The following is a 15,264-nucleotide window of genomic DNA, read 5'->3' on the forward strand; positions in this document are numbered from 1 at the left end:
CAGAATTATTAAACTAACAGATGAGAAGGGGAATGTTGTAGATTGTTTACTTGGCCTTTACCAAAACTTTTGATAAAATTTATCATCCTATTTCCCTGGATAAAATGGAAAAATATGGATCAAAACCAGGGGTTCTTAACCTAGGACCCTAGAACTTTAAAAATTATAACAATTTCAGCATAACTTGTTTACCCTATAACCCTATGAGTTTTATTTTTTCACATAAAATATTATTCTGAGAAGGAATCTGCAGGTTTTATCATACTGCCGAAGAAGGTATATGAGACCAAAAAGGGTTGAAGAGTCCCTTAATTAGAAGGTAATACAATCAGATGGACCAGGGAGCTGGTAGGAGGATTGAACTCAAAGAGGGTTTGTTAATGGTTCAAAGTCAATGTGGCAGGAAGACCACAGTGGAGTACCCCAGGAATATGATTCTGGCCTTATGTTGCTTAACATCTTTATCAATGACACTGATAAATACTCAGGAAGTATGCTCATTAAATTTACAGATGATTTTATCCCAAGAGGCATAGCTAACACATTGGATGACAGTCAGGATCCAAAAGAATCTTGACAGGCTAGAGTTTTGAATAAATCTAATCAGATGAAATTCAATAGGGATAAATGTAAAAGTCTTGTGCTTGGTTATAAACAATCAATGTCACAAGTAGAAAAATAGAGGAAGCATTATAGACAAGAATTGTTCTGGAAAAAATCATTGAAGTTTTAGTGGTTTGAAAACTCAAATGAGTAAACAGTATAATGTGGCAACTAAAAAAAAGATGATGGAATCATATGGTTACCCCTCATGTATTCATTTTATATGTGGAAATATAGGTAAGAATAGACTATAGCATGTGTCACATATAGCATATGTTGAGACAGCATGGTATAGTCATGGATAATGAGTCATGGACTCCACTGGACTTGGAGTCAGGAATACACTATTTGGAATCCTGCCTTAGATTCTCTTCAACTGACCACTCTGTGTCTCAGCTTCCTCATCTGTAAAATGGGGGTAACTGGACTCACTGACCTCTATGGTTCCTCCCAGCACTACATCTATGATCTTCAAACCAACAAGGACTTGTGTGTCAGAAGTGACACAAAACAGATGTATGGCTGGATAAAGATGGGCCAGCTACCATCTAATGAGAGTGAGGAATAGCAGATAGATATGCAAACTATGAGTTCCATTGGTGTCTATATAATTTGAAGAAATCTAGGGAATGACCTCTCAACATGTTTGATGGGTAGATCTCTTTCAAATCTATAATTCATTTGATTTATAGGATAGCCTTTGCCAATGCAGCTTTTACTTATAACACTGAACAGACAATATTATTATTATATAATTTCAGGATTGAGAAGATTTCATTTTATCCAGAAATAATACATTTATATCAATTGTGTTGGTCAAGAAATAATGAAATGCTTTTGGCTTTTAGTTTTTGTTTTATCCTAGTTCTAAGGCTTAGAAGAAGAATTTGGAGAATTGATCCTAACTGGCAACAAAATAATTCATTCACTTTAAGAATATGGTTTGTGACAGAAAAAGTAGAAAATTTAATTTGAAAGGAATTTAGGGAAGAAACATAGATTGAGCCTTTGAATAGCCTTCAGAAGGGCTAAATTGCATTCTTATCAGCTTTGTGGATGCCTTTTGCCCCTAGCTAGGTGGTACAGTAGATAGAGCATTCGACCTGGAATGAGGAAAGACTTGAGTTCAAATCCAGCCCCAGATAGTTCCTAGCTGTGTGACTCTGGGCAGTTTATTTAACCTCTCTCTACCTCAGTTTCTCATACCTTAAAACAGGGATAATAACAGTATCTACTTCCCAGAATGGTTGTGAGGATCAAATGTAATAATAAGTGGTTTTGCTAATCTTAAAGTGCTATAAAAATGATAGCATATAATAATAGTATTATTATTATTGCTTTTTTTAGAGGGGGGATGGTAGGGCAATTGGGGTTAAGTGATTTGCCCAAGGTCACATGGCTAGTTTTTGTGTTAAGTGTTTGAGGCTGAATTTGAACTCAGGTGCTCTTGACTCCAGGGCCAGGGCACTATTCACTGCTTCACCTAGAATCCCTATAATTATAATTATTATTGTTATAACAGGGTTTTAGTTTCTCCATATTGCAATTTGAATAGTGGCATTTAGGTTTAGAAAATGTTTAATTTTGATCAATTATGTAGTTTTCTATTTTATTACTATAATTTTTTTATTATTTATTACTTCATTACTATAAATATTAACTAAATGAAAAATGAGTAATGGTTGATTTTAAGCATCCTTGAATTAACCAAATATGGTTTTCAAGGGGACAATACAAATAAATATCTTTCTGTAAATAACAGAGACTTATTTAAATGAATACTTTCTAATTTCTTTTTTATTTTCAATACTAAAGTTTTCTACAAGTGCTTAGAGAAAGACTATAAATACACATCAAGAAACTTTTAAAGACAAGACTGGATTATCAATTTAGCAGATGAAATAGCAATTTTAAAAGATCCCATATCCATTTCCACATGTTTCCAGCCTGCTTTTAGGAGAAAACTACTGTCCAACAGGCATGTACTCTCAAAATGGAAAAATGTATCAATATTACATTAAGCGAAATAAGTACTTTTGAAAGTACATCTGCCCACCAAACTTTATTTCTAAACCAAGTAAAACCATATTTATCTAGATATTAGTTATATAGAAAACTCAACTCTGCCAAACATGCCTAAGAATAAAAATATAAACAAAAAAAGTTATTGAACAGTCCAAAAGATTTTACAAAGGTCAGAATGAATTGAGTTTACAGGAGACTTCCTAATGCTAACCCTAAGAGTATATTTATTCTTAATTTACAAATAGTGATCAACTTTGGTTATCTTTTTGCAAACCATACAATATTAGAAACAGCAGGTACAAGAGAAAGATGAAGCAACAAGAATTCATAGCAGAAATTCCAAAAGTTTTTTTTTTTTGGAAAAACAAAACATAAAAAGCAAATACTCGAACTTAGAAAGAACAGTAATCTAGAACCATTTAGGGGAAGACTTTTGTTCTGCTACTGAACTTCGATGACTCTGGGAGAGAAAGTGAGGCTAATAGCTTTGTACAACTCTGCCTTACTTAAATCCAACTCATTTGCAAATAAAAGCATCATCCCATGATGTCACTGATCCTCTTCTAAAGTAAGGACGAACAACTAGGAACATACAAGCAGTCAGAAGCCTATATGACAAATTTTAGAAAGATTTGCCTCCAAAATGGCTAACATTTTTAAAAAGCTTTTGCAATTTAAGAGGTATGTTTTAGCTACCTGGAAAATTAATGATGCCATATAAATGAATAAATACCCCATTATTTACTGCTTGGCATTAACTCTGTCACTGTATCTAACTATTAGCTCAAGTAATTGAACATCATATTATATAGAACCAGTTTCTTGAAGGTGGTTTTCTAGGCAGTGCCAAATAAGTTGAATATTAATACATCTTTCCTAAAATCATTGTTAAAATAATTGCACCTTACAAGGATTGTGTGAGAAGTGCTTGTTTGAATTTTATTATACAGGGGAATATCATGTCGATAAGCAAAAAGAAAGAAAAATGATCAAGCTCACCTATCTCTCCCTTTTAAACTTATCTTCCTGAACTAGGACTGACAAGAGGAAAATCTGGTACCCAACCTGTTTTTAAAAGAATTCATCTTCAAACACACTTAGTAAGTAATAATTTGATTTACAAAGAGGAAGTATGATTGGTGCATTGTGGGAAAAAATGGTCCTAAAATCAGGTGAAAACTGGTACAAATACTGTGTCCCATCCTAACTAGATATGTGCCCATAGACAAGTCACAACTTCTCTGAGCCTCAGTTTTCCCCTCTGTAAAATGGGCAACACAAAACCTAAAGTACTAAACCTCACATTAGGACCAAAAGACATAATATATGAAAAGTGCGTTGTAAACCATAAAGTGTATAAATATCAGTTCATAAAAATCATTATTAATAATTCATCACATGTATAGCACTCTGCTAACTTCTAGGGGAGATGCAAAGTTTGGGAGGAAAAACCACTCCTGTAATTTCTCCTTTACATGTTCTGTATGTAGTTGAATACATTTTGTCTTCCCCAATAGAGTGTAAGCACCTTGAGAGCAGGGGCTGGCTTTTTGCCCTTTTTTTGCATACCCAGTGCTTAGCACCGTGACTGACATGAGGGTAGCACTTAATAAATGTTTGTTGCCTGATTGATTGATCAACTATAATTCTAAGGGGATAAGGTTCTATAAACAATTAATCAACAAATCTTTATTCAGTGCATACTATGTGCCAAGTAATGTATCCATCTCCCACAGTAATTAAGACTAGAGTTAATGGGGCTGCTAGGTGGCCCAATGAATAGAGCCCTGGAGTCAGGAGAACCTGAGTTCAAATCTGACCTCAGACACTTAACACTTTCTAGCCATGTGACCTTGAGCAAGTCACTTAACCCCAATTGCCCTCCAAAAAAGCAAAAATAAATAAATAAAAATTAAGACTAGAGTTAGTTTCTATTCCACAATATTTCTTTTCACACCCGAAAAGAATTTTTCATTCTGCAACCTCAATGTCTCTCTGTGGATTCTTTTGGATTTAGTACTGTCCAGGATAAGGGGTACATCTTAACATGAGTTTAAAATTCTAATGAGAACATGAAAATAAAATTCTTTCAAAGCTGCCATCATCATTCCACATCTCACCTCATTGGTTTCAGTTCCACTAGCCTTGGAATATGAAATGAGGTAACTGTTGACATTTTTTGAAACAGGATCCCATGTTATTCGAGCACTGTTTGCCCCAACATTAGAAATTCTCAGATTTCTTGGTGGACTCAGAGGCACTTTGGAGTAAGCAGAAGAGGAGAGAAAAATGTTAAAAACAGACAAACAAACAAAAACTCAACTTGTTAAAAAAAAATAAGGAACAAGCCTGTCTTCCAAAACCTTCTTTAACTTACAGATGAAAAGTAATCACTCAAATTATTACTTAATATTGTTGGCCCCCTGGAGTGACTGGCACATCATTGAAACATTAAAAAAAGCATTCAAGATTTGTGCTAACAGAAAAAAAAACTGGAACCTACCTTAGAGAGGATTATTAATAGTAATAAATCATGCATGTTTAAAATAAAGACTTTTTACAAGGAAATGTGGGTTTTGTGTTTCCCTTTGTAGGTGAGAGATGCTCATGCTTCCTGAAATTCTTGTCTATCAGCAACAATGCTGACTTTATTCTGAACTTTCTTCGTTATATCTGACATGAGTTGATGTTATCAACCTTGAACAACTTTTTAAAAAAAATTCATTAATTGTCATAAATTCCCTGAGATAATGGAGACATCTGTAATATGAAATAGTAGCCTTCCTTGACTGTGTATCCTAACTGTGCTAATATTCCTCTCTGGAGTCCACATGTGACTGTCTACACAGGCACCTCCTCCCTCCAGCTCCCTATGTGCTGCTTTCCCTCTTAGATTACAAGCTCCCTGAAGGCAAGAGATGTTTTTTTTTTCCTGCCTATATTTGTATTGCCAGAATTTAGCACTGTGCCTGTGGAAAACTGAGAGAGTTCATATGACTTGCCCATGATTATACCAGTAGTGAGTGAAAAAAAAACAGGATTTGAACACTAGACTTTTGATTCCAGATGCAGCATTCTGTTCACTGCATTTCTTTCTTTTGCTTCCACAAGTTCCTCAATGTGAATCATAATATCCCCGAAGACAGAAGTTTTTCAACCAGTATTGATGATAGAAGAATTTCCTTCCATTGGTACTAAAGGTTTCCTAGTGAATGAATTCCTAGTGAGTCAAGTCGACAAGCATTTATCATCAAGCAATTATAGTCATGTTAATAATGATCATTTACAGTAATAGAATGCTTGCCATGTGCCAAGTATTATGCTAAGCTTCCTGAATACAAAGAAAGGCCAAAAACACAGTAACCAAGAAAACCCCAAATTCCACAACAAAACTTCACTCCCTGATTTCAAGCTTGTAGTCTAATGGGGGAGATGGCATGCACACAACTATGTACAAACAAGCTAGATATGGGATAAATCAACAGAAGGAAAATACTAGCATTAAGGGGAATCTCAAAAGGCTTCCTTTAGAAGACGTGATTTAGGGTTTAGACTTGAAGGAAACTGGGAAACAGAGATAAGGGAGATGATTCCTGGAATAGGCGTCAAGCAGTGAAAATGCCTTGATTTGGGAAATGGAGAGTCATGTATAAGGAAGAGCAAAAGGGCCAGAGTTATAGTGAGGAAGCTCCCTCTGCTAATGCAGTTAGTCAATGGCCCTGCACCAACTGGGATAGAGAATATATGACTCATCGAGAGTCAAACAACTAGTATATGTTGGACACAAGGGTGGAAAACCTGTGGCTTCGAGGCCACATGTGACCCTCAAGGCCCTCAAGTGCAGCTTTGGGTCTGCATTTGAGGACCCAGAGGGCCACACTCAGCCTCAAGGTTGCAGGTTCCCCACCCATGTTAAAGGATAGAAAGCAAGTCTTTCTTCCTTGAAGGACAGCTCCCTAGCAACCACACCATACCAACTGCCCATCTGCAAATGTTAATTCAATAATGTAGGAAACTGGGATTGAATGGGTGAGCTATTTACCCTTCTCATCACCCCCATGTAGATGACATTAGACTGTGAGCTCCCTATTAGATAATGAACTACTTGAGGGCAGGGCCTGTCTTTTGCTTCTACTTGTATCTCCACTTCTTAACAAAGTGCCTGGCATATGATAGGCATTGACTGGTTGACTAATGGGTTTCCTTCACTTAGCTAGACTGGAGCTTGGGCAACAGACACCTGAAGTTCGTTGTATGGATTCCCATACTCTCTTTCCAGCTGAAGAGAATCTGCCAGAATTTATGTTACACTAGCTTAGCCTTCAAAAACCCAGGGTCATTTTCCTGCCACAATTAAGGATCACAGGCAGATGTTATGTTGGGAAAAGAGCAAATAAATAAATAACATATAAATAAAATAAAAGTACACAAGTAAATAGATGGCAACCTTTGGTCACATCCTGTTCTGCAATAAAATGTTTACTCTCCACAATGAGTGCAATTTTTATATAGCCAAAAGTGTATAATTAATCAATATTTCACTGTTCCAGGAACTAGTGATAATAATCATAGCTCAAGAATTAGAAGGAACTGGGGCAGCTAGGTGGATCGGGCCTCAGACACTTAACACACACACACACACACACACACACACACACACACACACACAAAAACTAGCCGTGTAACCTTGGGCAAGTTACCTAATCCCAACCGCCCTCCAAAAAAAGCAAAAAAGAAAAAAAAAGAATTAGAAGGAACCTCAGAAGACATCTAGTCCAGCCCTATCATTTTACAGAAAAACTGAGATCCAGGAAGAATAAGTGACTTGCTAATAATGACATTATTAGTAATAATAAAACTAACATTTCTATAGCCTTTAATGTGTACTAGGCAAGTGGCTGGTGGTATAGTTGATAGAGCACTGGGCTTGGAATTAGGAAGATGCATCTTCATAAGTTCAAATCCAGCCTCAGATACTTACTAGCTGTGTGATCCTGGGCAAGTCACTTAACTCAGTTTCTTCATCTATGAAATCAGTTGGAGAAAGAAATGGCAAGCCACTCCAGTATCTTCGCTGAGAAAATCCCAAATGGGGTCACAAAGAGTTGGACACGACTGAAAAACAACTGACCAACATAACAAAAAAGGTTCCAGGTACTTCGCTAAGAGCTTTATAATTATTATCTCATTTGCTCCTCATAACAACCCTGAGAGGTAGATGCTATTATTATCTCCATTTTACTGAGGCAGAGGTTAAGTGACTTGCCCAGGGTCAAATAGCTAGTCAGTGTCTGAAGCTGGATCTGAACTCAGGTCTTCTCTCTCTCTCTTTTTTTTTTAAGCAATTGGAGTTAAGTAACTTGCTCAAAGTTACATGGCCAGTTATTTCTGGGTATGGTGCTAAGTATCTGAGCCCAGATTCTATCCCCCAGTTCATCCCGACACTGGGGCCGGTGCTCTTACTCGCTGTCCTACCTGGCCACCCCTGAACTCAGGTCTTCTTGATTCCAGGCCTGGCTCTCTAGCCACTGCCCCACCTAGATAATGAATTCAGATATGAAGGATGAGGGAATAAATAAACTTTAGTATAAACCTACAAAACCAGGGACCAACAACTTGAACCTTTCTCCTGGATTAACATTTAGATTTAGTTAAGTACCTTAAGGATTTTATAGCTATGCATCTAGAGAAGCCTAGCTATTAAATCAGGCTTGGATATTTCATTGCCACTCTATGAATCAGCTACACTGGCTGACTTATAGCCACTCATATCTCCCACCTCCGAGCCTTTCCACTGGTTTTCTCCCATACCTAGAATGCTCTGCCACCTCACCTCCATTTCTTTGCTTCTCTGGCTTCCTTTTAGATTTGCTTCAAATCCCAAATCCCACAGGAGGATTCCCCCACTTCCTTCAGCTTCTAGGGTCTTCTCCTTCCAGATTATCTTTATCTCTTCTTTCTATATCTTTTACATACCTAATTAATTACATGCTGTCTTCCCTATTAGACCATAAGCTTTTTGAGGGGAGGAACCATTTTCCACCTTTCATACATCTCCATGTACTAGGCACATGGTAAGCACTTAAATGCTTGTTGACTGACTGCCTACAAGAAGCAGTTTTATTTCCTCTCAGATACAGTAGACATCACATTTAATAAACTCTAAGGAATATGAAGGCTTGCAAACTTGATGCTTTGTATTTCAATAAGAAATACCAGCAACACTCAGGCATTTATTTGGGATGTTAGTGCAACATTTGATCTGTGTGAATGTCTTACATACATGTCATCTCCTGCCCTGTTACTGGATCACTCGCTTCCTCGGCAAACATGGCATATACTGTCACCGTGTATTCGGTATTTGGCAACAATCCTTTCAGCTGAATATCTGTGAGGGTCTCCCCAATTTTCATCTGAAAAGAACACATTGTGATTAGCTCATATGCCACCTTTCATTATGAATGGCTGGCAACATGCAATGGAAAAAGCAAGAGTGGCCTTTTGATGAATCTGTAATTCATCTGGTAATTTTTCAATTTTACACAAGATGGGGGTAGGAGGAAAACTGGAGAAAGGGCAACATGACCAGAATGAAGCATAGCCATGTGGTTCTATAAATAGTGTGGGTGGACAAGCAAAGAATACAGGCTGCAGCCAAGTGGGCTGAAGGAGGCCATCATGAACATATTTTCCACCATTCTCCTAGCATTGCTTCTCTTAAACCACCTCTGGAAGGAACTTGGCTTAGCTGGCCATGTTGTCATACTTGACTCCGAAGCAAGAAACATCCCAACTAGATGGATTTTGATGTTCTTTAGAATGTGCACAAGACACCAAAACAGAAACAACCCTTTTGGTGCCTCAGTTTTGTGGAATTTTTTGAGGGGGAAGAAGAGGTTTCCTGGAGACCCATTCATTGGGTCACACTTGTCAACACTCCTAGTTTCAGAACAAGCCGTGAGGTTGAATAAAAGCCGAAAGTCCCCCAAATTCACTGGAAGTCAGTCAGTTGTACCCTGAAACCATTTCTAAGTTATGTTTTTCTTTTTTCCTGCCCAAGAATTCATGTGACAATGAAACCCAAATTGGAAGTAAACAACCAAAACTGAGGACATTGGTGCTGCCCACACACTCCTTCTGACCTTTGAACCCTAAAAGCTTCTGCAGCCAAGCTTAGGATCAGACACAGGGCCTATTTAAGAGATCCAAGACCCAGGATGAGACAATAAGGACAGCCCCAACCTGGAAAGCTGGCTTTGGGAGTCACATGTCCCAAGGCAGACCCTTAGTTCTCTCTTTGGATCTTGGGAATCCTACCTTTACATACAAAAACAAGCGGCTTCTAAAGAATAAAAAAATTACTACCACTCAAAATGTAACTTTGAAAGTCAGGGTTTCAGGGATTAGATTCCAAGGGCGTTACCTCCTTCTCATCCCCAGCCAGGCCTTCAGTGAGAGGAGCATAGAGGATCATGTATCCTGATGCGCCAGGCACCGCATTCCATCTGGCCCTCAGACTGTTCTCAGTCACGTCATACAGTTCAAGATCCGATACCATGGGCAAAGCAACTGCAATGGAAATTGGAAGATTTTGGGGTCATGCAGAAATGTAATCCTCTTTTCATCAAGTAGTGGTGTGGCTGCTTTTGCATGATTTTTCATTTAGCTAAAATAAACAACCCTTTTACCCCCACTTTATTTCCTCTTCTAACTGAGCATTACTGATTTTGATCTGCCTACTGTATACATCTTTTCCTGCAAAAATTGCAAGCTCTTTGAGGGCAGATACCACATCTTGTACTCCTATCATCATCCCACCAAACACAAACATTTCTCTCACACTTCCATCTGTGATCTCACTGGCATGCATACTCTATTCCCAGTGCAATACAAAGCAATGCAATCAATTGGCATTTATTATAACAAGCATCAAGCTAGGTGCTGGTGATATAAAGACAAAAATGAAATAGTCTTTGCCCTCAGGGAGCTTACATCCATCAAGGGAGAAAACACGTACAGAAAAGTATGTGCAAAATAGATAGGAGGTCATTTGGGAAGGAAAACAATAGTACTTGTAGGATCAGGAAAAGCCTCTTGAGAGACAGCACTGGGCCAGAGCTTTGAAAGAAACAAGTAACAATAACAATGTTTAATTCATGCGTTCAGGTTTGTAAAGCATTTTACCCACATGATCTCATCTGTTCCTACAATGTCCTGTAAGGCAGGTGCTCTCATCATCCCAGTTTTACATAGAGACTAGGAATTATTTTCTAACAGGTGGAGATGAGGTTAGTGTGTATTCTGACATGGGGGTGGGGGGGTGGAGAGGGCATCCTCTGTAAAGGCACAGAAATGACCATACTCTCTGGACACTTGTCAGCTAAACAATATTCTTTTTTAAAAACCTCTGTACCATTTATTTGAGGTAAGATAAGACTCAGTTTTTTGGTTACTTTCATGAGTTATTGAAGCTTGGTCCTCCATGTTACGGTAACCCCAAAGAAGTTGAAAGAGTTTTTACATTAAAATGGAATAAAAAGTATATCACTTGTGAACAAAAGAGATGAATCAATATCTACAGGAAACAGAAGGAGAAGATGCTTCCAAGCTTAGAAATGACCATCCTCATCAAGGTTGGAATATGGGAGATGTCCAATTTAAAGGATCACAGAGAAATAAGGGGACTTCCATTCATTCATGACAATTCTCTTTTTAAGGACCTTGGAAAAGGCCACTAAGTGGGTTGGTACACAGACTGCTACACCTGGAGGTAGGAAGACTCAAGTTCAAATCTTGCCTTAGATACTTAACAGTTGGACAGGGCACTTAACCACTCATGGCCTCAGTTTATTACCTTGTACCATAGAGATAATAATTGTTCCTACCTCCATTAGAGAGCTACAAAACAAAATGCTGTGTGCATCACAAAGTGCTATATGTATATCCATAGTTAAATATGTATCTATAGTTATATACATGGGGGCATGTATATATAATACACCAAAATGTGCTTGTTTTATATAACAATAATATGTGCTTGGAGTTTTCTCATTTTCTTCTTGACCAGGAGAATAGAAGGCAAAAGTGAGGTGGTGGTATCCACAACAATGAAAGGAGAAAGAATGACAGAGTTTGTGTGTATATGTTTGTATTTATTTGTGAGAGTGAATGACTGAAAGTGGGACTAGCTATAACGGTTGCCTCCTTATAGACTCCACCAATCTACAGGTAAGACTAAAATGAGTCAAGACATCCTGAACACAAGTTTTCTCATTTGAAATGAAAGGAGGGAGAAAATTCATACTTCAGGTAAAAAAAGACAACACAGATCTATTCCAATAGATAAATACTTCCAGTATGTATCTATCTGGGGTGCTGAGAGTTGATCAGGGAACCTCAGGGAAAATTCAGACAGATGCTAAATGAATCAGATATAATCCAAAGCTTGAGTATGATAATATACATTCCTTTCTAGGAAAAAGTATGAAACTGTAAACCTAGGTTTTGATTTCTCGTGTTTACCAAAAATACTTTTGACTATGTCTATAGAGGCAGCAGAGGCAAACCTTAGGCCTTTAGTCCTGGCAGAATTCCCACATAAGGGAATTACATTAGTTCTACTGTCATCATCCATATTGTTTCAATTAAACACTCTATTCTCTTCCCATTGCCAACAATTCCCTACCACAGTGTGAAAGTGCACATACATTCCTATACAGACACACATTTACATATACTTTTGTCTAGGGACTCCTTGAAGAGAGCCACTAGTGCACTATCCTTTAGAATAATATAACCCTAGGCAGATCTAACCATTGGAAAAGAGAGCCATCTACGAGGCAGCTTGGTGTAGTGGACAGCATGCTAGCCTTGGCATCAGTAAGGTCTAGGTTTGAATTCCACCTCAGACACTTAGTAACAGTGTGTAGTGCCAATGCAATATTCACAGTGCCAATGGTCCTTATAAATATACTTGCATAGTGCTTGATTGCAAAATATAACAGACTCTCCATATATGAGACAGAAGGAAAACATTTATTCAGACACCAGAAAACCAAATCCCAAAACCGGTAAGTCAATTCCACCATAGTAGCAAAGAAGTTAATAAGCTATAATAGCACAGAGAGCCACCCCATCTTTTAGCCTTCCCACAAACCAATACCATACCAATATTTACTCACAAGCCTATATGTCTCCCTCTGAAGCATCCTCTCCTCCCAACCATTTAGCTTACTCTGACTCCCAGCTTCCTATGGGCTTTGCTCCACCCTTCAGCAAACTCCTCCGACTACAGGCTCCATGTGACTACTTTCAGCCTATTAGAGGGCAGAGTATATTTTCAAAGGAGGGGAGGTGTTCAAATTCCCTTAGGCTTATTAAGGGGCAGGGAAGATCTTCAACTTCCCATTACCATTATACTGTGTGAACCTGGGCTAATTACTGAACTTCTCCAGGCCTCATTTTCATCAGGGGATTTGGCTCAGTGATCTCCAAGGTCCTTTCAAGCTCTAAATCTAGGATCTTCAGCTAAGATTTGAAGGGTGCCAGGAATACTTTCTCCCTCTCTACATCTTCACCTCCCCCCCAGTCTATTGATGATGTCTGAAATTCTACCATCCTGACAATCATTGTTTCAAAGTATTCACAATTGAGCAAAATAGTAACATGGTGTCTTTTTGTCCTGCACATTTTAAATTCAGAAGTTAGAGGTCTATAAATTGCACTGGAGAGCTGTGAATGCAGTTATATAAGTATTTCTAGGAGAAGTAATCATTAAACTATTATAAGCTGTTAAAACATCAGCATGAATTAAGTAATCATATCTTTTCTAGCCAAGTGGCTGAGAGCATCTCCCTCAAATAAGGAAACCAATAGTAAAGTGTGGATGAGGAAGATAAAGTCTTAGAAACAGATCTGGGAAGGCAAGTATAGATAGAGGGTTTATAGTTGCATGCCCTGGACAAATGGAGAAGGGTAGGGTGGCTGAAGGGGATATGACAAAAGGGGGATATGGCAAAGAGGACATTGAGCTAGGAGTAGAACTTTAAAGTGGTGCTGGTATTATTCAATCATTTTCAGTCGTGTCCAATTCTTTGTGACCCCATTTGGAACTTTCTTAGCAAAGATACTAGAGTGGTTTGCCAGTTCCTTCTCTACATTATTTTGCAAATGAGAAAACTGAGGAAAAATCCTGACTTGCCCAGGGATCACACAGCCAGTAAGTATCTGAAGCTGAATTTGAACTCAGGTCTTCCATATTCCAGGGTTGGTGCTTTATCCACTGCACCATCTAGACTTTGGAGACAAACTTAAAAATTTTGCATCTGAGTGTAAAGCCAAGCATGAGCAGCTTTCCAGAGGACTGCTGCTATGAACAGCTTTCACCATTCTGATTACACAGTATAGTGAACTCTCTATTTAGTAACAAACTAAGACAAAACATTCACACTAAACAAAGTACAGCATTCAGAATGTTATAACTTCACAATTTATCACTAAAATGGCCACATGGTTTTCACCAAAGTGGTCACATAGTTTTAAGCAAAAGATAGCATTTATTTAGTAAGTCCTTCATTTAGTAAATCCTTAATTCAATCATACTTAAGGAGGAAAGCCTCCTTAATTGACACAAAGTACAAAGGTCAAAGTCCTTCACCCATGGGGTGCAATTAAGTTACAATATCATTAATCACTATTAAGTACCCTCTTAAGGGGTAGTGGAAAGTACAAAGACCAACCATCCCTAGGTCACAAGTAAATTACAATCTCATCAGTTAGCATTAAATACCCAAGGAGAGGTTTTTTTCATCTTGACTCAAGGCAGGCTATCAGCTTCCATGGTTCCCCTTCCATGGTCGTAGCTTCTGCCCGATTCCAACCAACTGCCACCTGAGTTCAAAGGCAGACAGTTCCCAGTTCCTTGTCCAGCTCTCCATGTAGTTCCTGTTCCATATTGAAGCTTACAGTGTCTAGTCCACCTCAAGTCCTTCACAGTTTCTGTTCCTGGGAAGAAAAAGCTTAACAAAGCCACAATAACATTCATGTACATTGCTGGCATCCTCATCAATTCACTTTCTGCCTGTGAAATCAGCATAGACCCAAAACAGACAGACAAAGTACCAACACCACAGTCATGTTTCCTCTGGCAGCTCCAGCTGGCCCTCAAAAGTCTTCAGCAGCTTGACTGGACCTCAGAAGTCTTCAGCAGCTCCAGCTGGCCCTTGGAAGTCTTCGGCAGCTCTGGCTAGTTCTCTGAAGCTCTCAGCAGAAGTTTCCACTGGCTCTCAGAAGAAGCTCCACCACCATAAGCTCTGTTCTCAAAATGAAAATTTCTCCAGCCTGGGCCTCTCCTCCTCAGCCTTCATGCTGTTTGCTCCAAGAAGTTCTGACTCTCCAGCTTGTGCTTTTCCTTATATAAGGTACTAGCTCCTCCCTGTTCCAGCTCCTTCCTGTTACATCAGGAAGTCCATCCCACTGTGGAATTCACAAGTTCTGGGTCTTAATACTTCACACAATTGTGAGCTTGGAACTAAGTGCTAAGTACCTGTTAGCTTGCCAAAACAAGGGGATCTTCAAATTCCATTACTATTACACTGAGTAGCCCTGACTTCAGATGAAAACAAAAAATTGAGTTGT

General features: G+C 38.5%; 1 protein-coding gene across 3 annotated transcripts in view; it reads right to left on the reverse strand.

Annotated features, from left to right (window-relative positions):
* The window catches only part of COL14A1 (collagen type XIV alpha 1 chain), a 253,970-nt gene that overhangs the window by 154,336 nt on the left and 84,370 nt on the right, over positions 1 to 15,264 (reverse strand). For all 3 annotated transcript variants that reach the window (XM_069081354.1, XM_069081352.1, XM_069081353.1), the window contains exons 12-14: positions 10,052 to 10,197; positions 8,912 to 9,041; positions 4,749 to 4,888 (exon numbers count right to left, since the gene is read on the reverse strand). In XM_069081354.1, the coding sequence (XP_068937455.1) occupies positions 4,749 to 4,888; positions 8,912 to 9,041; positions 10,052 to 10,197 (416 nt within the window). The remainder of the gene's footprint in view (positions 1 to 4,748; positions 4,889 to 8,911; positions 9,042 to 10,051; positions 10,198 to 15,264) is intronic.

The sequence above is a fragment of the Petaurus breviceps genome, unplaced genomic scaffold, assembly GCF_028583685.1.
Source record: "Petaurus breviceps papuanus isolate PSGF00001 unplaced genomic scaffold, PetGlider_PUasm1.0 98, whole genome shotgun sequence".
Lineage (NCBI taxonomy): Eukaryota > Metazoa > Chordata > Mammalia > Diprotodontia > Petauridae > Petaurus > Petaurus breviceps.